A 26245-nucleotide genomic window follows, 5' to 3' on the forward strand; every position below is an offset into this window, starting at 1 on the left:
TGTGTCTGACTCTTTTGTGACCCCATGGACTACAGCCCACCAGGCTCCTCTGTCCATGGAATTTTCCAAGCAAGAATACAGAGTGGGTTGCCATTTCCTACTCCAGAGGACCTTCTCATCCCAGGGATCGAATCTGCATCTCTTCATCTCCTGCATTGGCAAGCAGATTCTTTAATACCTTCTCCCTGTGACACTGGCAGTTTGAGTCAAGGCAAGTCAGTTGGTCTCTCTAACCAAAATACCTTTTCTGTGAAATTTGATCTAGCAATATTTGCTCCTTTAACCACTAGTGAGGCTGAGATGAGGTAAAGGAAAGAAAATGCTCTGTAAATGTTATAGCCCATACAAATATGAGGTTGCGTTAATTTGTAGCCTCCGCAACAGTTTGCAGATATTGTCCCTCTGTCAGCTCAATCTCCTAGGATTCTTGACAAGCCTAAAATCTTGTTCACGAAAGATCTATCCTGGTTTTAATTGTGGCTGACCACACTGGATTGTTTGCTGCAATGACCTCCTAGCAGTTCACAGGCGGGCGATTGTATTTACATTTGTATAACACTTCTAGAGCTCTCGGCAGATACCCTCCCATCTGCTCTTCATGGTAACCCAGTGAGGTGGGTTTCGTTACCCCATGGTTGAAGCTGTGTCTCAGACCCTTCTGTTGTGTGTGTGTCCCTGCTTGTAGTCACCGAGTCTGAGAGCCACAGCAGCTACTTGGGTGACCTGTCTTCCCTTTCCCCGTAGAGCCTCACGGAAGAGTGAGCCTTGCTTCTGAGTTTGGTAAGTAGGTGATCTTCTAGTAACCATGTAATGGGTCTGCCTGGGTATTATTGATTTTTTTGTAATTTGTTTTATTTTTAAGTGTAGGATAATTACAATAATGCGCTGGTTTTTTACCATATGTTAACATGAATTGGCCATCAGCATACATATGTCCCCTCCCTCTTGTACGTCTCTCCCACCCTCCTCCTCCTCTCTGTTGTCACAGAGCACCGGCTTTGGGTTCCCTACGTCATACAGCAAACTCCCACTGGCTTTCTATTTTACATGTGGTAATGTGTATGTTAGTGATTGATTCTGCAAGTGAAGATCTAAAACCATAGGTGCTCGATGAGACCTTTATGGTACCCATGTTCCAACCTCTTAGTAAGGCTTTGGTGTTCAGTGTTGCTTGAATGCCCTAGGTCTGACCCAGTTGAGGTGTTAACCCTTTTTGACCAGTGAAACAACATATGCGTTGCCTGCGTAGCTGTCTGTTCTTATGTTGCCATTAAAAGTCTTCCTCCTCTTTGTAGAACTTCTTTGGATTAGGCAAGTACTTGACCTTAGTCTACAGGGAAAACCCTGTGGGCTTTGGAAGGGAGCTCTTCCCATATGACCTTGGGAATTCATATTTTTTGCATAAGTCTTAACTTTCTTCACTTGTGAAATGAAACTGTCAATACCTACTTAATTTGGTGTTGTTAGAATTAAAGGTAATGTCTATAAAATGCCCGACAATGTTATAATAATCTCTATAGACATTGCACCAACCTTGCATACAGGCAGATAACCACATTCATGTATTTCTGCATGTCCATATCAAGTGAACTTTGTTAGTAAACAATCACTGTCCATTGCTGTTAGAGATGTCCATTGAATTCTGGAGTTGATAGAGACTCCATCATTGTTTTGTTTAATAGCTTTAGAGCCATCTTGACACTCTGCAGAAATGTCTTTAAGGTGACATGGGTGGAGCGAGAGTGGGCTCCAGGCTCACTGCATTCTTCAACCAGAACAGAGATGCTTTTGTCTGTATTATATATTGACATTTCGTCTAAGATTTCATTTGAGAAAGACCTCTACTGCCTGAAAACAAACATACTTTAAAGTTTTCATCCAGCTTTCTACCATCCAGTATGGAAATTTACTTTGCAATATGGCTGCCAGATAATGACTTAGGAGAATGTGTTCTGATGTCAGTTTTCTAAGCTGTAAGCTTTCCAGTGCTTGCCATATAGAAGATACCCAAGAAGTGCTTATTGAATGAGTGAATTCCTGGTCATGGTTATGGCAAGGATTAGCCAAATAGTACTTGACCTCTTTTTAGCTTCTGTGTTCATTCCTTTATTCAACACATAATTATTTGATGATAGGTATTGAATCAGGACACAGTTCTTTCTGATTTAAGCCTCCATACATTTAGAATTTTTGTAATTCTCTCAGAGAAGCCAACTTTGCTTAGTCTGTCAGAGTCCAGGGTAGCTAATTAGTGTATTTTTATGAAAGCAGAGCTGAAAGGGATCTCAGAAGAGGTGCAGAGAAGGGAAAAAAGTGCTGATAACAAAAAATAGTATAGTGAAATGATTAAGAACACAGACTCTGAAGCCAGACAGCTTGGGTTTAAAAACCATTCTGTGATCTTGGGCAAATTACTTAATCTCTGTGCTTCAGATATCGGATAGTAATAATACCTATCTCACAGGATTATAGGAAGAATCAAAAGAATTATTGTAAAAACTTAGAGCTGTGCCCAGAGCATGTAGTAAATACTCCATGTTAACTATTATTATTGTTAATATTATGATTATCATTTATTTATTGAGACCTACTTCACATTTATCATCTCATTTAACCCTCAAATGAGCAAATGAAGGCTCCATAATATTATGTAATTTTCCCAAGGTCAGTTAGCTGGCAAATTGCAGAGCCAGCTCTAGAAATCATTTCACTCATCTCCCTTTTTTTATAAATAAGACCAAAGCTTGGGTAGGTGAATTGATTTATTAAAGGTCATACAGCCGGTCAGTGACAATGTCTGAATTATAATATCAGTTTCTTAAGCTTGGCCTCAAATTGTATCTCCTTTGAGATGTAGTAGAGATCTTGATCTGATGTCTTAATTTAAAAAAAACTTTATGGCAACAGTGATGTCAGCTGTCTACAGCTGACACAACCATGTCCACAACTATTGTTTTGACTGCAAATCATCAGGCTTTACAGAAGCATATGGGCGAAGGTCTTACCAGTAGAAAACAGAAACCTCATAATAATCATTATAGTCAAATGCTATATTTTGAAGATGGAAAAGTCAAAGCTAGCTGTAAAATCTCATGACTTAATTTCTGAATTCTGAATACAATGAAAAAAGTTATATGCAGATGAAAGTAATATAACCCTATGATATTTTGTTATCATAGTCCATATCTTAATCCTCAGATGTGAAAGGTAAGTCCAGTAAGCGTTCCACCATCTCTTCCTCTGCTAAGAGGGAAACCATCTTCATTCCTCACTTAAACTTGGCAAGCCTGCCCCTGGCTGTGTGTAGTCTGTGATGTAGTAGAGAGTATGTACAACTTGGCTAAACTGTGCACAGCACATTTGGATTTTTTTGTGTCAACTGAAAAGTGAACATTTTTAGGTCAGGTTTCATATCATAGATTACCCACCAAAAATGAATATCTACAATGATGGCATCTTGGTTCAGCAGGATTTATGCAATGATTTGCTAAAGTTGTTTTGAATTTTTACTTATTTTATGAAGCGTGTGTGGAATGGAAAAAATTACACTGCTGATACAGATCATATCGAGAGCTAATACTTACTCTACCCATTCTACATGTTAGACACTGTGTTAACCCCTGTGTTTTCCTTGTCACAGTAGTAGGTCTCATAGTCATTATGTAGTAGAGGCAGAGTTTAAAACTGTTGGATTTTTGGTCGGAACCAGTGAATCTCTACCCCAAATCATATATTCAGTGGACTTAAGCTGATTAACTGTATCTATTAACAATAGTAAAGGAAAAAAAGCAACATTAAGTATGAGATTTGTGGGCTTTCCAGGTGGTGCTAGTGGTAAAGAACCTGCCTGCCAATGCAGGAGGTGTAAGAGATGCAGGTTCAGTCCCTGGGTTGGAAAGATCCCCTAGAGAAGGGCATGGCATCCCACTCCAGTATTCTTGCCTGGAGACTCTCGTGGACAGAGGAGCCTGGCAGGCTACAGTCCATAGGGTCACAAAGAGTTGGACATGACTGAAGCCACTGAGAGCACATGTGAGATTTATTAATTTCCTCAGTCATTATTAGGAATTTTATAATGTTTGTGTGTGTACAGCTACTTCCTTGCTCCTCTCCCAACCATGTTCCTTCATATGGAGGGGTTTTCCTGTCCCCACCATGCCCAGTAGATCTTTATGGGAGATGGTATAAAGTGAACATTTCTCATCCAAGCTCTGGAGTTGTACTGAGAAGCCTGCCTTAGATACTTGAGATAAAATATGGCTGCTTAAACACTTTGGTCTTCCCTTGGAGTAGGAACACCTGTTAATTGAGATTTCTTTCCTCAGTGTTAAGCATATGTCAGTAGTTTAGTTCTCTGGAATACGTGGAGACAATCTAGTGGAAAATAAGACAACATCTACTCTCTTTAAACAACTGCATGGGGACGGGAGATAGGGACCACATAGGTGAGAAGGGAGTCTCAATATTACTGTGAAAAAAATTCATAGGATACTGAGCGTAAAGTCTAATGTGCATGTTGGAATTGAGGCAAAAAGAAGTAGAGAACCACAGATCACCGAAGCCCTTTTTGGTAATAAAGCAATAGGCAAGAAAAATTGTTTGCCTCGAATAATGTGAATCAGGAGACTTGCAAAGAGGATGGCAATAGATGAGAGGGCGACAACCACAGTTTACGAAGGGGTGGAAAGGCGAAGCCTCCTGTACCTTGTGGAATAAATTAGAGGAACAGGGAAGGACAGTTAAATTTGAAAAAAAGAAAGCTGGTGTTGGGGAATGGGTGATAAAATTGAGGAAAAATGTGACTTGTAGTGTCAGCAGAGCCAGGGGGATGGAAGTCTAATGACCTCTTGCTTGGTTATTTGTTGAGAAGCAGATGGAAGGCTAGGCTTGATAGTTGTATGGCTACATAGACAAGGAGGAAATCTGTCTTCATTTTGGGCTGATGGGACCTGCTCAGAGGAACTTTTGGTTCCATTTAAAATCATTATAATCATTGGTTTTGACTTCATTTAAAAGCATTTTTAGATCAAAATATTCAAGTACTCAAAGTCTAAGTGCTTCACATGTACCTCCTGATAGAGTTACTTACTTATGACGGTTAATCTTAAGTTTATATCCATATTAGGCCTCTTTCAAAATATTCTATAAACAAGATCTTGGGTGTCTGCGGGAAGACAGATGTAAATCAGCCAAGAGTGACTCTCCTATGAGGATTAGGAAGAGACCACTTATTGAGAATCATAGTAAAATAGCTCAGCTTTGGGAAAGTTGGGTGGATGTGAGGCTTAAGAAGAACAAACTTTGAAGTGATTTCACAAGGTAGAAAACCCGTGAGACAGAAGAATGCACAGGGCAGCTGTCAGTTAGCATGGGTGCTGACATTCACCGGGCGTGGGGATGGGTCAGAAGATATTTTAGGAGGGAAAGCCAGATTTTGCTGTGATCAAGAAAGGTTTAGGACGGCAGTGTTTTCTGTTTCAAATGAGTAAAATTAAGATTTGACAAAATTGCTTTTATTTCAATGTCTAGAATTATTACAGGATTTTCCAAACTGAAATCTGTAAGTGACAAAGTAGAAAATGGGCCACCTAGCATCTAGTTGTCATTGGAGGAAGGGGGGCTCCAGGGAGTGGGGACAGTGTAAACTCTGTCCATCTGGCTGCTTTTCTCTCTTCTCCTGTGATAAGAGCCACGCACCTTCCTCCCAGTGCAGAGCGGCTCCTCTGGCTCATTCCAAGTGAGCTCTATATCAACCTGCAAAGACTGGCTGGCAGTCCTCAGAGTCTAGCTATAGTTCTGTCCCAAGCTTCTTCTCTCCTTTCAGCTCTTGTTCCTAAGTCTTTGCCTTGAACTTCAGAACCACATATCTACTGGCTCTTCAGAGCCTCCATGTGGATGTACCAAAGCAACTGAAGCTCCCCATGTTGAAAAGTGAAGTCATAATCTGAAGCCCAGAGCTGTGCATCACATCTTATTCCCTGTCTCTGAATTTTACTACCTTGCACCCATCGCCCATGGCAAAAATCTGGGCCTCTTTCTTAATTTTCCTTCTGCCTTACCTCCCACTTCGGTTAGTTGACATTCCATTCTGTGCATAACCCCTATTGCTGCTGCCTGGTTCAGGCCTTCGTTTTCTCTTAACTGAGCTGCTTCAGCAGTCTTCTACCTGGTCATCTTCACTCTGATCTTGCCCCTTCTCCACCTCTTCTCCCCCCTGCCTGCCTCATTCTTTGCATTGTAGCTGGAATAATCTTCCTAAAGTGTAACTTTGATCAAGTCATTTAACCTTCAGGATCTTCATATTGCCTTTGGGATAAAATCAAAACCATTTCACATGATCATGATTTTGCCTCCCCATAGACACCCGTTTACCTGTTGTTAGTTTTCTAAAGTCCAGTTACACTGAACGCTTACGCAGTACGTAAGGGGCCTGATCTCCCTTGTCTGTGGTCTGTATATGCTATTTTTCTTCCTGCAAAGCTGTAACCATTTTCCTGCCATCTTCTACTTCACCAACTTTGGGCTTTAGCTAAGATGTCACTCATTGCAGGAAGCTTTCCCCGATCTCTCTGAACTAGATTAGGTGTCTTGCTTGTGTATGTCTATGGAAGCCTGTTGGATTTATCTTATTGTACTTTGCTGTTTACTTATCTTCTGCCTCTGGAGACTTTAAAGGTCCCTGAAGACCAGGAGCTATATTGATCAGCAGTACAGTTTCTGGCATATAATAGGGGTATAGTAAATGTTTCAGTTTTTTTCTCTTTAAAAATGGTAAAATACAGATGAATGGATAAGGAAGCTGTGGTACGTATACACCATGGAATATTACTCAGCTGTTAAAAAGAATTCATTTGAATCAGTTCTAATGAGATGGATGAAACTGGAGCCTATTATACAGAGTGAAGTAAGCCAGAAAGATAAAGAACATTATAGCATACTAACACATATATATGGAATTTAGAAAGATGGTAACGATAACCCTATATGCAAAACAGAAAGAGAGACACAGAAGTACAGAACAGACTTTTGAACTCTGTGGGAGAAGGTGAGGGTGGGATGTTTTGAAAGAACAGCATGTATATTATCTATGGTGAAACAGATCACCAGCCCAGGTGGGATTCATGAGACAAGTGCTCGGGCCTGGTGCACTGGGAAGACCCAGAGGAATCGGGTGGAGAGGGAGGTGGGAGGTGGGATCGGGATGGGGAATACGTGTAAATCTATGGCTGATTCATATCAATGTATGACAAAACCCACTGAAATGTTGTGAAGTAATTAGCCTCCAACTAAAAAAAAACAAAAAACAAAACAAACAAAAAAAATGGTAAAATATACAAAATATAAAACTTTCCTTTTTAACCGTTTAAGCGTACAGTTCAGTAGACTTGAGTTTATTCACGTTGTTGTGCAACTATCACTTCTATCCATCTTCAGAACTTTTTTGTCATCCCAAACTGAAACTCTCTACCCATTAAACAATAACCCCCTTGCTTCCTCCCCCCAGCTCCTAGTAACCACTATTCTACTTTTTGTCGCTATGCATTTGATTATAGGTACCAAATGTTAAGTGGAATCATACAGTATTTGTCCTTTCATGTCTAGTTTATTTTACTTAGCATACTGGTGTAAAGGTTCATTCTTGTTGTAGCATATGTCAGAATTTCCTTCCTTTTTAAGGCTGAATAATATGCCACTGTATGTCTTGCCTGGAAAATCCCATGGACGGAGGAGCTTGGTGGGCTGCAGTCAGTGGGGTCGCTAAGAGTCAGACATGACTGAGCGACTTCACTTTCACTTTTCACTTTCAGGCATTGGAGAAGGAAATGGCAACCCACTCCAGTGTTCTTGCCTGGAGAATCCCAGGGACGGGGGAGCCTGGTGGGCTGCTGTCTATGGGGTTGCACAGAGTCAGACACGACTGAAGCGACTTAGCAGCAGCAGTACATCTATAGCCCATTTTGTTTATCCATTCATCTGCCTATTGATATTTGTGTTGATTCCACCTTTTGGCTATTGTGAATACTGCTGCTGTTAACATGAGCCTATAAATATTTGTTTGAATTCCTGCTTCCAGTTCTTTTGGCTATGTCCCTAAAAGTGAGATTGCTGAATCTTATGGCAATTCTGTGTTTAATTTTTTGAGGATGCACCATACTGTTTCCATAACAGCACAAGGGTTCCAGTTTCTCCACATTTTCCAACACTTGTTATTTTCTGTTTTGTTGCCTTTTATAATATCCATCTTAATGAGTTTGAAGTGGTATCTCATTGGGGTTTTGATTTGCATTTCCCTAATGATTAGTGATGTTGAGCATCTTTTCATGTGGTTATTGTCCATTTGTATATCTTCTTTGGAGAAATGTCTATTCAAGTCATCTGTCCCCATTTTTTAATTAGTTTGGTTTTTCGTTGATTTTGAGATATAGGAACTCTTTCTATATTCTGAGTATTAATCCCTTATGAAATACATGATTTGCAGATATTTTCTCTCATTCCATGTGTTGCCTTTTCACTCTTAATTGTGTCCTTGGATGCAGAAGGGCTTTTAATTTCGATGATACACAATAAATCCATTTTTTCTTTTGTTGCTCTGCTTTTGGTGTCATATGCAAGAAATCATTGACAAATTCAACTTTATGAAGCTTTTCCCCTGTGTTTTCTTCTGAAGAGTTTTATATTTTTAGCTCTTACATTTTGATATTTGATCCATTTTGAGTTAATTTTTGTATATGGTATAATAAGGCGAGAGTCCAACTTTATTCTTTTGCATTGGGTATTGGATTTTCCCAGCACCATTTGTTGACTGTCCTTTCCCCCATTGAATGGTCTTGGCACTCTTTTTGAACATCATTTGACCATATGTGTGAGGATTTGCTTCTAGGCTCTCTCATGTATTCCATTGGTTTATATGTCTATCTTTATGCCAGCACCACACTACTTTGGTTCTGTAACTTTGTAATAATTTTTGATATCAAAAAGTATGAGCCCTCCAATTTGTTCTTTTTTAAGTCTGAGAAAGTTAAGAGTTTTTTTTTTTTTTTTTTTGGCTGTTCTGTGTTGTTTGTTTTTTTTTTTTTTTTGGCTGTTCTGTGTCTTCGTTGCTCCACATGGGCTTTTTCCAGTTGCTGCAAGGTGAGGGGGTGGCAGGCTTCTCACCGCGGTGGCTTCTCCTGTTGGGGAGCGCAGGCTCTAGGGGCGTGGGCTTCAGTATTTGCGGCGCACGGGCTTAGTTGCCCTGCTGCCTGTGGGATCTTCCCTGACCAGGGATCGAACCCATGTCCCTTGGGTTGGCAGGCGGATTCTTGACCACTACACCACCAGGAAGCCCTGAGACAAGTTTTTAATACTACTTGCTATTTGATCCTCCTTGTGACATTTGTTGTGTACCCATGCCTGTGGTGTTTCCCTTAGCAACTCCTCCTGGTGACTTCTCTTTCTTCATCTATGTCATAGCCTAAGTCCAGTGCCCATTTTCTTTCCCTTTTCAACCCCCTTTTCCTGAGTCATCTTTATTTGTGTGTGTTCAGGCTACAACTGACCTTTTAAGGTCTTCATACTCCTGGATGACCAACAGAAGGGAGCCCTAATCATCGATCTCTACCAACTTTAAGTCTGGTTCAGTCTCTTTCAGAGCTCTCAGGGCTGAAAATTGCACTTATTTTTATGATGGATGAGGTGCATTGCCTCAGAGACTCTGGCATAGTGAAAAGGGCCTTATACTGGAGGCCAGGAGACATGTGCCCTAGCTCTGCATCTGTCACCAATTGATTAGCAGTTACATAACTTACTGTTAAATTTTTTTATCTGTGAAGTTAAGAAAAGTTGGGCTAAATGGTCTCCAATTTCCTTCTAAATCTAAAAAGTTCATTTTTATTTTTATTCCTCAGAAGGAGGAGGAATTTAAGCTGGTTTTATAGATGAACAGAATTTAGATGAGAAGGAAAGAAAGAATTCAGGAGATTTAAAATAAGAAAATGAAAGTGTGTTTAGGAGTCAATGAAAACAACAGTAACCAGACAGTTAAGTGATGCTCAGTCAGTTGGATATCCATGAGGAGGAAAAAAAAAAAAATGAACCTTGACCTCTATCTCACACAATATACAAAAATCAATTCCAAATTATATGAAGTCTGATAAGAAGGTAAAACAATAAAACTTCTAGGAGAAATTTTAAGCTCGTTGCTGCATGACCCTGGGATAAAAAAAGATTTCTTATAACAACAGTAGCATCAAAAACATACACACATGAAAGGGAAGATTGATAGATTGAATTTCAGTAAAATTAAGAACTACTTTTTATAAGAAGACACCATTAAGAAAGTAAAAACAAGAAAAGTATTTGAAATATATCTGACAAGAGACCTGTATGCAGGATGTACAGAGAACTCCCACAAATAAATAGAAAAATGAAATAAATAGAAAAATGCAGATGACTCAGTAGAAGAAATTGGGCAAAGACTTTAACTGTTATTCCACAAAGGAGAATATCTAAATGGTCAATCAGTATATGAAAAGGTGTTCAGTGTCATCATAGAAAAGCAAGTTAAAATGCCAGTGAGCTAACAAACACATGAAAAACTGCTCAACATCATTTGTCATTAGGAAAATGCAAATCAAAACCACAATGAGCTACCACTTCATATCCACTAAGATGGCTGTTAAAAAAAAAAAAAAAGAAAAGGAAAATATGTGTTGGCTAAGATGTAAAGAAATTGGAACCTTGCTGGGTGAGAATGCAAAGTGGTTTTGCCTCTGTGGAAAAATGGTTTGGTATTTCCTCAAAAAGTAAAATACAGAGTTACCATATGACCCTGCACTTCCTCTCCTAGGTATATGCTTAAAAGAACTAAAAACAGGGACTGAAATAAGTACATGTGCATGTACTATTCCCAATAATCAAGAAGTGGAAAGAACCCCGCCCGGTTGTTCCTCAGTGGATGGCTGAATAAATAAATTATGATACATACGTGTAATGAAACATTATTCATCCATAGAGAGGAGTGAAGTACTGGAACATGCTAAGTGTGGATGAAAGAAGCCAGACACAAAAGGTTACAAATTGTATGATTCCATTTATATGAATTTCCAGAATAGATCAATCAGTAGATTCTAGAGACAGAACACCTTGGTTGCCAAAAGCTGGGGAGGGTGGGGTTGGGTGGGTATAGGGAAGAGGGATGGAGGGAAATTGATTAACAGATAAAGGGTTTTACTTTGAAGTGATGGAAATGTTTTAGAACTAGATAGAGGTGGTAGTTGGGGGTTCCCAGGTGGTGCTAGTGGTAAAGAACCCCCCTGCCAGTGGTGCTGGGAAAACTGGTCAACCACATATAAAAGAATGAAACTAGAACACTTTCTAACACCATACACAAAAATAAATTCAAAATGGATTAAAGATCTAAATGTAAGACCAGAAACTATAAAACTCTTAGAGGAAAACATAGGCAGAACACTCTGACATAAATCACAGCAAGATCCTCTATGACCCACGTCCCAAAGTAATGAAAATTAAAACAAAAATAAGTTGGACCTAATTAAACTTAAAAGCTTTTGCACAATGAAGGAAACTATAAGCAAGGTGAACAGGCAGCTTTCAGGATGGGAGAAAATAATAACAAATGAAACAACTGACAAAGAATTAATCTTCAAAATATACAAGCACTTGATATAGCTCAATACTAGAAAAACGAACAACCCAATCAAAAAGAGGGCAAAAGAACTAAACAGACATTTCTCCAAAGAAGACATACAGATGGCCAATAAACAAATGAAAATATGCTCAACATCATTCATTATTAGAGAAATGCAAATCAAACCACAATGAGGTATTAACTCACGCTGGTCAGAATGGCCGCCATCAAAAAGTCTACAAACAATAAATGCTGGAGGGAGTGTGGAGAAAAGGGAACCCTCTTACACTGTTGGTGGGAATGCAAACTAGTACAGCCACTATGGAGAACAGTGTGGAGATTCCTAAAAAAACTGAAAATAGAACTGCCATATGACCCAGCAATCCTACTGCTGGGCATACACACCGAGGAAACCAGAATTAAAAGAGACACATGTACCCGAATGTCTGTTGGCAGTACTGTTTGCGATAGTTAGGACATGGAAACTGCCTAAATGTCCTTCAGCAGACCAGTAGATAAGGAAGTTGTGATACATGTACACAGTGGAATATTACTCAGCTATTAAAAGGGATGCATTTGAGTCAGTTCTAATGAGGTGGATGAAACTGGAGCCTATTATGCAGAGTGAAGTAAGTCAGAGAAACACCAATACTGTATATTAATGCACATATATGGAATTTTGAAAGATGGTAACGACAGTCCTATATGCAAGGCAGCCAAAGAGACACAGATGTCTTGAGAAAGAAGAATGGAGCTGGAGGAATCAACCTTCCTGACTTCAGGTTATACTACAAAGCTACAGTCATCAGGACAGTATGGTACTGGCACAAAAACAGAAATATAGAACAATGGAACAAGATAGAAAGCCCAGAAATAAACCCATGCACCTATGGGTACCTTATTTTTGACAAAGGAGGCAAGAATATACAATGGGGCAAAGACAGCCTGTTCAATAAATGGTGCTGGGAAAACTGGACAGCTACGTGTGAAACCATGAAGTTAGAACACTTCCTCACACCATACACAAAGATAAACTCAAAATAGATTAAAGCCCTAAATGTAAGACCAGAAGCTATAAAACTCTTAGAGGAAAACATAGGCAGAACACTTGATGACATAAATCAAAGCAAGATCCTCTATGACCCACCTCCTCGAGTAACGGAAATAAAAACAAAAGTAAACAAATGGAACTTGATTAAACTTAAAACCTTTTGCACAACAAAGGAAACTATAGGCAAGGTGAAAAGACGAGCCTCAGAATAGGAGAAAATAATAGCAAATGAAACAATTGACAAAGGATTAATTTCCAAAATATACAAGCAGCTCATACAACTCAATGCCAGAAAAACAAACAACCTAATCAAAAAGTGAGGGAAAGACCTAAACAGACATTTCTCCAAAGAAGATATGCAGATGGCTAACAAAGACGTGGAAGATGCTCAACATCGCTCATTATTAGAGAAATGCAAATCAAAACCACACTGAGATATCACCTCACACCGGTCAGAATGGCCATCATCAAAAAGCCTACAAACAATAAATGGTGGAGACGGTGTGGAGAAAAGGGAACGCTTTTGCACTGTTGGTGGGAATGTACGTTGATACAGCCACTATGGAAGATGGTATGGAGATGCCTTAAAAAACTAGGAATAAAACCACCATATGACCCAGCAATCACACTCCTAGGCATATACCCTGAGGAAACCAAAATTGAAAAAGACACATGTATCCCATTGTTCACTGCAGCACTATTTACAATAGCTAGAACATGGACACAACCTAGATGTCCATTGACAGATGAATGGATAAAGAATTTGTGGTACATATACACAATGGAATATTACTCAGCCATAAAAGGGAACACATTTGAGTCAGTTCTAATGAGGTGGATGAACCTAGAACCTATTATACAGAGCAAAGTGAGTCAGAAAGAGAGAGATAAATATTGTGTTCTAATGCACATATACGCAATCTAGAAAAATGGTCCTGAAGAACTTATTTACAAGGCAGTACCAGACATACAGAATAGACTTATGGACATGGGGAGAGGGGAGGAGAGGGGGAGGTGTATGGAAAGAGTAACATGGAAACTTCCATTACCATGTGCAAAGTAGATAGGCAACGGGAGTTTGCTGTATGGCTCAGGAAACTCAAACAGGGGCTCTGTATCAACCTAGATGGGTGGGTGGGGAGGGAGAAGGGGGGAGGTTCAAGAGGGAGGGGGTATGTGTGTACACCTGTGGCTGAGTCATCTTGAGGTTTGACAGAAAACAATAAAATTCTATAAAGCAGTTATCCTTCAGTAAAAAATTAAAAAGAAAAAAAAGAGACACAGATGTAAAGAACAGACTTTTGGACCACGTGGGAGAAAGCGAGGGTGGGATGATTTGAGAGAATAGCATTGAAACATGTATATTACCATATGTAAAATAGATGACCAGTGCAAATTCAGTGCATGACGCAGGGCACTCAAAGCTAGCGCTTTGGGACAACCCAGAGGGATGGGGTGGGGAGGGAGGTGGGTGGGGGGTTCAGGTTGGGGGGACATATGTGCACCTGTAGCTGATTCATGTTGATGTATGCCAAAAACCATCACAATATTGTAAAGTAATTATCCTCCAATTAAAATAATTGGGAAAAAAAAAAGAACCCGCCTGCCAGTGCAGGAGACATAAGAGACGCAGGTTCGATCCCTGGGTCAGGAAGATCCCCTGGAGAAGGGCATGGCAACCCTCTCCAGTATTCTTGCCTGGAGAATCCCATGGACAGAGGAGCTTGGTGGGCTATAGTCCATAAGGTCACAAAGAGTCGGACACGACTGAAGTGACTTAGCACGCAGGCAGAGGTGGTGGTTGCACTATATTGTGCATGTATTAATTGCCACTGAGTTGTTCCCTTTAAAATGGTTAATTTTACCTCATTAAGTTTTTTTTTTTTTAAACCGCGAGATATCAGTATATATATGTTCACTAGAACTGGATAAAATTAAAGGGACTGTCATTCTTCAGTGTTGCTGAGAACGTGGAGCAACTGGAACCCTCTCGTCTCGCTGGTTGGAGTAACTGGAACCCTCTTATCTTGCTGGTTGAAGTGTCACTAAAGCTAAATAACCACATGCCCTCTTCTGAGCCCAGTATTCCACTCCCGCCTGTATGCTGGAAAGAGAGGAGCACCTGTGGCCACCAAGAGGCATGCCCAGAAAGGCCCTGAGCAGCCTTTACTTATGATAGACTAAAACCGTAAACAACCTAAATGTCTATCGGAGTAGAATGGATGCATAAATTGTGCTGTATTCTTAGGTGGAATACTACAGAGCAATACAAAGAATGAACTCTGCTATACCACAATAAAGGTAAATTTCACAGAAACAGTGTTGAATGAAAGAAACCTGAGTTTGAAGAGTATACTATAGTCTACTAAAGTCAAACTAATCTATGATGATAGATGTCAGAATAGCTTCTGCTGGGCAGGAATGGTCACAGTGGTTATTGATAGGGGAACACAGGAGAGCCATTTAGGGGGCTGGGAATAAATCTTCTGTATCTTGATCTGAGTGGTGGTTACATAGATATTTTATTATTATGTGGTGTGCACATATTAATACACAATACACATGTTACAAAATAACCAATCTGTGCACTTAAGATTTGTACACTTTTTTTGTCCTACCTTAAAAAAAAAGCTAGAAAATTTAAAAATGAGTCACCAGAGTAGGGAAGCAGCATAAAAGGATGTTTGAGAAGTATAAAGTTGTAGGTGAATATTTGAGAAGTGTAAGTTTGTAGAAACCTTGAATGGCAGTGAAATGGCAGGAGTTTGGATTCTGTTCTATAACTCCACTAGATTCAAGGGAGGGAAATGACATAATGGAAGCAGAGTTTTAGGGAAACAGATCTTTGGAGATGTGCCAGGTGGACTGAGGACTGGTCCACAGGTGGGAAGGTATTGCAGTAGGACCTGAATTAGGTTGAAAATGGAAACTCTGAAGGAAGAGGACTTAGTGAGGCTGGTGACTAATTGGTCAAGGACAACAAGGATGACGGGTCAAAGAGGACTGAGGTTCCACACTAGATGGCTGGAGAAATGATGGTCCAGTAACAAAATTAAGAAAGCCAGGTGCAGGAATCTGTTTTGGGAGTAAAAGGATGAGTGGTTTCAAATGCTTTAATTGTGAAGTGGTGACAGGCAGTTGTGGGGCTCAGAAGAGCAATCAGGGCTGGTGACAGAAATCTGAAAGTCAGATTTCACTCAGAAATCTGAAAAGATTATTTTGTAGATGAGATCCCTAAAAGAAGGAGAGATGCAGAGAGATTTTAGAAAGCCAGCCCTTAGAGAAGAAAAATGTGGTAGAGGAAGAAGAGACTGCAATTATGGATAGAACCAGGCTATCAGAAGAGAACCAGCATCACGTAAGCTAAATGAAGGTGGTGGGGGTGTGTGTGTGTGTGAAGATATAAAGGGAGAAGGTACAGAAGTAGGAGAGGAAAAGTGAAGATTGAGAATGTGATGGAGAGCAGGGATCACTGAGGGAACCTGGTCTTGGAGAAGGCAGGGGTAAACAAAGGCAAAGGCAGAGAACTTCTTGTAGGATGGCGTTACCTGTGAAGAACCCAGGTGTGTGTGGTCAGGTCACAAGAATTTGTCAGCATCTGCGGTGACTTCCTTTTGCAGTATTCCTTGCCCTCTAAGAGAAAGCGAGGATGACCCAGGGTTGAGAATGAGTGTGGCTAAGGAAGCCAAGGAGTCCCAGGTGTTGGACCAATTATGGGTTCCAGGCATAATCTTATTCTCTGTGAAAAGGATACAAAAGAAGTTTAAGATACCCCTCAAGCCCTCTGAGGATTTATATAGTTTAAGTGATTAATAACAGAGAGCCAAAACAAATGTAAATAGGATGTCTTGAATCCTGACTTTGTTGTTTTTCAGCTGTGTAGCTTTGGACAAGCTATGTTAGGTCTCTGCCTCTTTTTCCTCATCTGTTAAATGGGGACAATAATAATATCTACCTTAGAGTTTTTTTCTGAAGCTTAAATGAGTTAATACAAGCAAGGTACTTGGAACAATACCTGAACATAGCAAACATGTGATGAATGTTAGCGAAGATCATGACAAAGCTGTTGGAGTTCACACACGGAAAAAAATTAGTAAAGGCTGGAGCTGATGGGAAGGTTCTCTGGAGGAGTAAGGTTTTATTGGAGGCAATTCAGGGACTGATAAGAGGAAAGGAATTTTAGGTTTGGGGAAAACAGTATGAGTAAAGTCTTAGATCAGTAGAACCATTGGCATTAGCCTGTGATTTGCTTAAACCAGATTATTCCTATTGAGGAGTAGTGGGAGTCAGAGTAGGATCAGAAGATGGGCAACTGATACTTGTCATAATAAAAGAATTATGAGGGATCGGGATGGGGAATACATGTAACTCCATGGCTGATTCATGTCAATGTATGACAAAACCCACTGAAATGTTGTGAAGTAATTAGCCTCCAACTAATAAAAATAAATGAAAAAAAAGAAAGTGACTGAGAAAAAAAAAATAAAAGAATTATGAGTAGGAGGAGTCAGAGTTTTTTGTGATTCCCCCCGCCCCCCGCCCCCCAGCCGTGTGACCTTGGGCAAGTTGTTTCATCTCTTTTGACCGCAAGTTTCCTAATTCTTGAAATGGTCTGGATATATAAAATTCCTTGCAGCTCTAAAATCCCATGCCTCATACGTGAAATGATTTCTTTGACCCCGCCATCTGTGGGACGGCATTTTGTGTGTGTGCAGTGGGAGCGAACTTGTGGTTCTGGCCTTCCTGGTGCCAGTCTGTAGCCAAGTGAGCCGATCAGCCTGCATGGATACCACGGAAAATGTCACCACCACCTCGCCACTGTTGGAGAATTGGGGCTGTCTGCAGGTGTATTTGTAATATGAAAAGAGCCCTTGGTTATTCCCCTGCCAAATTATTTAGAGTTAACTCTACTACTGTTCTCTGGAGGAGCCCCAAGTTTTATGGATACTTGCCTTGAAGAGGACCCTAAGGGCTAAGTGGGAGGAAGGGAACAGTCTTTGGCCTTTCAAGACAATTTCCGGGATGGTCTTTGTGGAGCTCACACGATGAGAGGGAGAAGCAGCACCTCCGCACCACTAGAGCTTTCACAGGGAGATTCACCTGCTTTGGCCCTTGTAACACTGTAGCTTTGACATTAGGGAGCCCCTTGTTCCCAGATGTGTATTTCAGTAACCTAGGACTCTGTATAAACATACATGAAAATGGGCTTTTCAGATACCTTGCTCAGAAATCGTTGGCTCTAGTATGGCACTCCTTCAGGTTCTCTGTTGAGAAGGGAATTTGATTTGTGATTCAGTTCTCACTTCCTGCCCTTCTGGTGTGAGCCCCGCTCAGGGGCCTTTCTGCTGTCATTCACCCTGCAAGGCTGTCGCCTCAGAGGCAAGTGTCTTAAGATTCCGCCTCCGCGTGCTTTCCTGCTGCTGAGTGGGAGGTACATGGAGCAATGTCTGACCTCTCCTTGAAGAAAATTGCTTTGTGATTTTCTCTGGCATGACCTTGGTCATCAGCTTGTCTGGACTTTTATCCCAGACCGATTTTTACAAAACTTTGTGAATTGAAAAAGAACTTCAAACAAAAGAGCCAAAGCCCATGGAAGCGCTTTTATGCTGTATGTTGTGCCTCCAAAGTTTTGAAGGGTTTAGCGTTTTCAGAAGGTGAAATGTGAAAAGAGGGACAGTTTGCCCTTGTGTGGTCCTTGGAAGAAAGATTATGTCTTTAGGGAGTAGAGTTCTAGGAGAGGAAGATGACTTGAGCATGGAAGATTTCCAGAGTGGATGTGCACCTCTGGGTAGTGTTAAATATCCTCATTTACTTAGAATAGATGTTTGTTGAGAGTATGGAATATATCTTCTTTTTTTTAATGTTGTCTATAAGAAAATCTCTTTTATGTTTTTTATTAAAGTATAGTTGCTGTACAATATTATATAAGTTACAGGTATATAATTTTGTGATTCACAATTTTTAAAGGTTATATTCCATTTATAGTTATTATAAAATACTGGCTACATTCCCTGTGTTGTCCTTTATATCCTTGTAGCTTACTTTATACCTAATAGTTTGTACCTCTTAATCCCTGTATTACCCTCCCTCTCCTCCCCTTTCCTCACGGGTAACCACTAGTTTGGGCTTCCCCGGTGGCTCAGTGGTAAAGAATCCACTTGCTGATACAGGAGGCATGGGTTCAATCCATGGGTCGGGAAGATTCCCTGGAGAAGGAAATGACAACCCACTCCAATATTCTTGCCTGGGAAATCCCATGGACAGAGGTGCCTGGCAGGCTACATTCCATGGGGTCGCAAAAGAGTTGGACACAAATTAGGAACTAGACAACAAACCAGTGATTTCTTCTCTGCTTCTTTTTTTTTTTGTATATATTCTCTAGTCTCTTGTCATTTTTAGATTCCACATATAGTGATAGCATATAGTATTTGTGTTTGTCTGACTTTTTTTACTTAAACATGGAGGGTATGGAATGTATTTTTGGAGCTGGTCCCTGATGGTGAGTTGTGTCTAAGTCATTAATAAAAGCTAGCAATTCAGAAGACAGCCGTGTTTTGATCTCCTTGGCTGCTCATTCCCTTGAGGGGGTGGTTATGAACATCGCCTTGTCCATTCGTGCCACAGATTTTCTGAAGAGAAAAATAACCATGTCATGGAAGAAACCACATGTTGCGAAGACTGTGAATAGAGGTTGAGCGTGAGATGGTTTGGTCTGGCCTCCTTTCAGAGTAGTGATTGATTAATGGTCTCTGTGTTGCTGTTTCTTCCAGAGCTGACCTGTCCTGGACGCAGCATAACTAACGAAGTTGCTGCAGGATGAGAAGATGGCAGCACGGCTGCTCGCACCACCAGGCCCTGACAGTTTCAAGCCTTTCACCCCTGAGTCACTGGCGAACATCGAGAGGCGCATTGCCGAGAGCAAGCTCAAGAAACCACCCAAGGCCGATGGCAGTCATCGGGAGGACGATGAGGACAGCAAGCCCAAGCCAAACAGTGACCTGGAGGCAGGGAAGAGTTTGCCTTTCATCTATGGGGACATCCCACAAGGCTTGGTCGCGGTTCCCCTGGAGGACTTTGACCCATACTATTTGACGCAGAAAGTGAGTTGGAGGAGAAGGAGCAGCGGCTGCAGATGCCCCTTTCCTAACAGGCTTAGGGGAGAGGGGGAGAAAGAGTTGTGTCTCTTTGCCAGAGTTTGGATAAGTAGTTAAACTTTTGTTCCCGTTCCGGTTTATGGGGGTTCTTTTTTGGTTTAATTGCTCCCAAGAGTCATTTGTGGGTCTTGGCACTTCTCAGTCTGTTAATAAGACTTCTGTTTTTGACTCCATGTCAAATCAGAAAAAGATTTATTTAAAAAAAGGGGGGGGGGACAAAATTTTAAAAAGGGGGGTACATAAATGAAATGGGGACTGTTTCATATAGTGCAAGAAAAAAATGGCATAGTGAGAGATGGTACAGCCCTGTAGAATCTTGCCCACACACACATTCAGAATCCTGTCTTTAAATATAAAAATGATATTGTTATTGCGACAGAGCCTATTGTTAATGTAGTGGGGATGCATTTGTACTCTAACCTAGCCTCCTTTGTGACGTTAGATCATAACCACTGGGGACAGGAATAGAATAGAGTAAACCAAACTGGGCCAGTGAGAAGACCAGGTCTTTGGCCTTGTTACACAGTTGTCTGAGTTCCGCCAGCACTGATTCTTAAATGAGAGTCAGTTCTGTTATTCCTGCTAGTAGGGAGTGTGAGTGAAAGAAATACTAATCTTCATTTGGCCAAGAGTTACAAATTTCCCTAACATATTTGACCAAACTTTGGGTTTCTTTCTCATGATTATCTTTTGAAACTAAGCAACAAGTGAAGAAGCAAAGCCCCCAGTTAATCCAGTTGACAAGTAGTTAGCCATAAATGCTAAAGGCTGACATCAGATAGCATTTTAGAGATCCCTCATTTGACAGGTGTCATTTAAAGAATTAAAACCATAGGTGTTTCCAGATGAAAGGGAAAAGGACTTTGTGTAATTACATATTTACAAATATAGAGCTTAACTGCCTTTATTAACCAAACTGCCTTCTAAACTGACCTTAGCTAAAATTGCCTTTCAGTCTCAGTTGGGAAAGAAATTTCTGTTTCTTTGTCTTAACAATGGGCCAGAAGTAAGACTTGAGGTGAACAGATCTCTTGATTAAGCTATAGTTGTGGAGGCATCTTAGTTCTGAGTGGCAAAGACAGTTGAGTAATTGTCTACACAAAATGGTCCTTCACCTGCGTACTTCTCTTGCAGCTCAGAACAGCTATCTACTGGGAACAAAGCTGAATCGGTAGCCTCTAACTTCTACTGGAAATTTAGAAAGTTTAAGGAACAAAACATCATATGATATAAAAAGTACTAGATTAGAAGAAATCCTTGATCTATCATAATTCATCATGTTTATTATTTATAGTTATCTTTTTAGTATGTGTGTTTCTTAAGCTGCCACAAATAGTTCATGGGGGGGGGAGTAGTAAATAAAGAAAAAATATTCTCAAAACTAGTTCATGACCTTTAGTAAGTCACTTCACCTCTCTGTGCCTAAATGTCTTGTCTAGAAACTGAGAAGTTGAACAAGACTTCTAAGGACTTTGTCAAGTGTCACTTTCTGGGGCTAAGTTTTCATAAACTGTCTTTGATTTCCTTGTTTACTTATTCCTCTTTTAAAATCTAAATTTTTAATCTGGGCTTTTGCTGAATAGGGGTAGGTGGGTGAGGAAGGAGACAAGGTTTAAATGTCTAGGTTAGTGAATAAGGAAACATGGAATCAAACTGTTTTTAGAAGAATATTTCATCGATTGTAAAATTTTGAAATATTTTAAGATATATTTCCCTCCTCTTTGCTGCTCTTGCATCCATAGTCTTAGTAGAACTTTTTCAGAAAATACTCTTATGGCAATAAAGTGAAAATGAAGTCGCTCAGTCGTGTCCAACTCTTTGCGACCCCATGGACTATCGCTTACCAGACTCCTCTGACTGGGATTTTCCAGGCAAGAGTACTGGAATGGGTTGGTATTTCCTTCTCCAGGGGATCTTGCCAACCCAGGGATCGAACCTGGGTCTCCCGCATTGCGGGCAGACGCTTTACTGTCTGAGCCACTAGAGAAGCCTTATGGCAATAAACTGATAGGTAAAGCCCTTTGGACCCTGGCCTTTCAGGTGGCTAAAACCTCTTTGCTTTTATTTGAACTATTTGTTTTTCCAACTCAGATACAAATTAAATTTCGTTTTCTTAAAACTGACTAAAAATACAGAGAACTAGGTTCAGTGTCAGAACCTGGTTTTCCTTTGCCTGCCTTTTCCCCTTGTTCCTGGCCTGTAGACAGCCTCTTTTCATTCCCAGTGCCTTAGACGTCAGTGGTGCTAACTTGGAAGTGAGGCCCCAAAGACAGTGGGTCTCTGGCCCTAATGGCTGCCCTTTTTTGGGTAGGCCAGATGTTAATGGCACTCCAGTAGGGGAGATAGGAAATCTGATTTCAGCCTTTGGCCTCACCACAGGGTAGATAGTTTATGGAAAGGATAACTTTAATTATATTTTTAAAATTCTTTAAAGAAAAAAAAATGAAATATATCACCATGCAGAAAAATTCTTAAAATATAAGTGCCTTTATATATCTATATATAAAATATAAATGCTTAGTTTAATGATTATTATAAAGCAAATAAACACCTATGACAAGAGAGAGCATTAGTAGCCCTTCAGAGCTATTAATTTTATTTTTAAATAAGGACTTTTTCAGTTGATTAAAGAAATAGGCTTGTTCAAATTCACTTGCATATCTTCACCAGCATTATTAATACTTCTTACTAAATAGGCCTTTCACTGGGCCAAATTAGCAAGGTCTCCCCTACAAGGAAGCAGACTGGGAATCAACCCACAAACCAAAACATCCTGAGAGGAGAAATGACTTTTAAGAGGACATTCCTTTCTGTTTGTTTCTCAAGGGCTGCCTTAAGTAATTCTTGCAAAGTGAAATCTCTTTTCTTTGCTTAATGCTACCAATGGATTTCTTAATTTTTTCTTTTTGGTTCTCATTTTCTACCTCATTGATCATTTTTGGGACTTATGGAAACTGGTTTCTCATTTCCTTCTCTCTTTATTTTAGAGGATGAAAGAAAACTAGTTCCCTATTAGTGAAGTTCTGGTTGCATCCCTTTGTAGACTTTACAGTGTCCAGGGACACAGGGCCATAAAATATGTGTATCCCATTTTCAAGATACCGTTGTACAAGCTGGTACTGGTGTGAGCTGTCGTGAATTGCTTGGGGCCCTGAACAGTGGTGTTCATTTAACATTTCACCTGACTTCCCCAGATGGTCCTCCACAATCCAGATCATCCTTTCTTTGAATTGTCGCAGACCTCCCAGTGCTACAACATGTTCTTCACCTCTTGGTACTTTGGATGTCTCCATTCTTTGACTTTCTTGTTTTTCAAGTGTTACCTGCAAATAATTGAATTTAAAGGACATTTAAACTTTTAAATGTATTTAATATTAAAAATAGGTAGTATAATATAGGTCATCCAGTGGTTAAGACTCCATGTTTCCACTGCAGGGGGTGCGGGTTTGATCCTTGGCTGGGGACCTGAGATCCTACAAGCTGTGTGGTGTAGCCAAAAAAAAAAAAAAAAGGTAATATATTTCCATGGTTAAAAATTCAGTAAAGAAGACCTCAGTAAAAAGTGTCCCCTTTATACCTGTCTCTCATCTGTACATGTCCTGCCTCCCTGAACAGCCATGTTAGTATCTTCCAGAGTTTCTTTACACAGTATGGTGGTGGTGGTTTAGTCACTAAATCGTGTCCGACTAAATCGTGTCCTATGGACTGTATGTAGCCTGCTAGGCTTCTCTGTCCATGGATTCTCCAGGCAAGAATCCTGGAATGGGTAGCCATTACCTTCTCCAGGGGATCTTCCTGACCCAGGAATTGAACCCAGGTCTCCTGCATTGCAGGCAGATTCTTTACCGACTGAGTTATGAGGGAAGCTATTTACACAGTATATGTACAAGCAAAAAGAAACAAGTAGTTTTAGGAACTTGAACTGACCTGAATGCCTTTGTTCTTGGTTTTCTTTCTGTTATTTTTTAAAGTCAATTAAAGTCTTAATTTTGTTATTTGTTTTCCCTTCTTTCATACTGTGAAATCTTAAGTTTTATCAGGGTAAATTTTCAGTTCATTTCTCCCCTTCCACACTTTCTTTAGTGAATCAAGCCAAGGACTTTTTCTCTGTTGCTCAGAGTCTTTCTGTCTTCACTACAAACTATACTCTCCAATTCTTAATAATAACTTGTTGAATTTTTAAAAATTATTCATTTTCTGTATAGTGAATGGTTAAATGACTCTTGATTTTTTTGTTTTATGAAGTACTATGCAAAGTTAAAAAGAATGGGCCATGTTTGCTTATAGCAGTTTGTTGAATTTTAAATGGCCATGTGTATTTCTAAGAGCTGTCTTAAATTGGCAGCAAGAAAATCTATGGATTAAATTGAAAGAAGGCCTTCAGAGTTAGCTTCTACTCTTTCTCCTATTCCTTAAAACCAGTGACTGTTACGTGTATCCTTTTTGTTCAGTGGATATGCCCTCTTGTAAGAAAGTCCTATAAACAAAAATCCAAATTATAGGATTGATTATGTACTTTTAAATAGGGCACATTAAAGTGTGAGTTATTAATTAATATTAATTATTAAATTAAATATTGCATTAAAAATTACATATGATTTCCCAAAGTTCAGTTTACCATCAAGTTTTCATATCTGTCTTTTCCTGCAAATTGGAGTCAACCTAGAATCATAGAAAATTAGAACATGGTGGCCTTAGACATCGTCTAGTTCAGCCTTCTCATTTTACAAGTTTAATAATGTACAATAACTTTGTCAAAAGCCAATGCCGCCTGTCAGTTTGTTACAACATGTTTCTAGTTTTCCACTTTTCTAATTTTTTATTAATTGACCTTCTGTCTCAGTTTGTTCAGTTCTTCTGAAACTAGGCATGCAAATATGGAGATGGGGTAAAAAGCAAAACCTGCTTTTTCATTCACATCCCTGATAATTCCTGTGGTATAATAACCCTTCTTAGCATGGGTCCTAAGAAATGCCTGCTTCTCGGGGAAAGGAAGGTCTTTGTTTTAGCTCCAGTATTTTACCTTCTCAAGTGAAGGAGCTCTAAGTAGTCTCGTAGCCCTAGACAATTTGTTCGGGAGACTTGGGCTTAGTATCAGTACTGCTACCACTGTTCAGCTATACCTGTAATTTAGAGGGAATTTATTTAACCAGAGCTTCCCTGATGGCTCAGATCATAAAGAATCTGCCTGCAATGCAGGAGATCCAGGTTCAGTCCCTGGGTCAGGAAGATCGCCTGGAGAAGGGAAGGGCTACCCACTACTGTATTCTTGCCTGGAGAAATCCCTGGACAGAGGAGCCTGGCAGGCTACAGTCCGTAGAGTCAGACACGACTGAGTAACTAATACACGACACTTTTACTTAACCTATGTCTTCACATTTTTTTACTTTTAAAGGAAATTATCTTTCCTTTCAATTATCAATCCCCCAACTTACCAGCAGAATGGTACAGTGAAAAGAGCACCTACTGGGAACATAAAAACCTTCATTTTAGTTCTGCCTTTGCCCCTTGTCTGCCCTTGGTCAAATCACTTAAATTCTCCGGGATTCAATTTCCTTATCTACAGTATCTGCAAGGCAAGGGTTGGGCTTATATCTAGTTGTATTTTACATGTATGCCTATCACATATGTTTTAGCTGTGGCAAGCTATTCTGTTTCCCTAGTGTCCCCCTGCTTTCTCTTCATTTCCTCCTCTTGGAATATACTCTGTCCTTTAACTTCACCTGGTGACACTCCCGATTCATACAGGCCTAGCCCTGAGGCCTCTTCTTTATAGCCTAACTTGATTCTTTACGTTGGAACTGATTTCTCCTCCTGAATTTCTTTAACACATTAAGATCTCAGCGGTACCTTTGATAAGAAATAGTTTTTAGGTTTAACCTCCAATACTTTGGCCACCTGATGCAGAGAGCCAACTCACTGAAAAAGACCCTGATGCTAGGAAAGACTGAGGGCAGGAGGCGAAAGGGATAACAGAGGATGAGATGGTTGGATGGTATCACTGACTCAATGGACGTGAGTTTGAGCAAACTCTGGGAGATAGTGAAGGACAGGGAAGCCTGGTGTGCTGTAGTCCGTGGAGTCTCAAAGAGTCAGACATGACTGAGTGACTGAACAACAACCGGTTAGGTATGGCAGGGCCCCCTGTTCCCAGCAGTGTTGGCAATTTTCTCCTTACCTCACTGGTATTAGTGCCATCAGCTTCCTTAAATGAAGAACTGCTAAGGCTGTCTCACACACCCAGACCCACGAGCTCCTGGCAGAAAATCCTTGCTGAATCTAGTTTCACACACTTTCAAGAGGTGTGCAGAGCAGAGACAGTTAAAGGAGGGTATGTTCATTAGGTATGATTTGAAATATTGCTAATACAGTATTACATTGCCTGTTTTTGCATAATAAGCCTAGATGCTG

The 26245-nt window shown here is 40.2% G+C and overlaps 1 protein-coding gene across 3 annotated transcripts in view; it reads left to right on the forward strand.

Moving 5' to 3' along the window:
- Positions 1-26245, forward strand: part of SCN8A (sodium voltage-gated channel alpha subunit 8) — a 195889-nt gene that overhangs the window by 53393 nt on the left and 116251 nt on the right. For all 3 annotated transcript variants that reach the window (XM_043447084.1, XM_043447085.1, XM_043447083.1), the window contains exon 2: positions 19451-19780. In XM_043447084.1, coding sequence (XP_043303019.1) covers positions 19505-19780 — 276 coding nt within the window. In that variant the 5' untranslated portion in view covers positions 19451-19504. The remainder of the gene's footprint in view (positions 1-19450; positions 19781-26245) is intronic.

The sequence above is a fragment of the Cervus canadensis genome, chromosome 25, assembly GCF_019320065.1.
Source record: "Cervus canadensis isolate Bull #8, Minnesota chromosome 25, ASM1932006v1, whole genome shotgun sequence".
NCBI classification, from domain to species: Eukaryota; Metazoa; Chordata; class Mammalia; order Artiodactyla; family Cervidae; genus Cervus; species Cervus canadensis.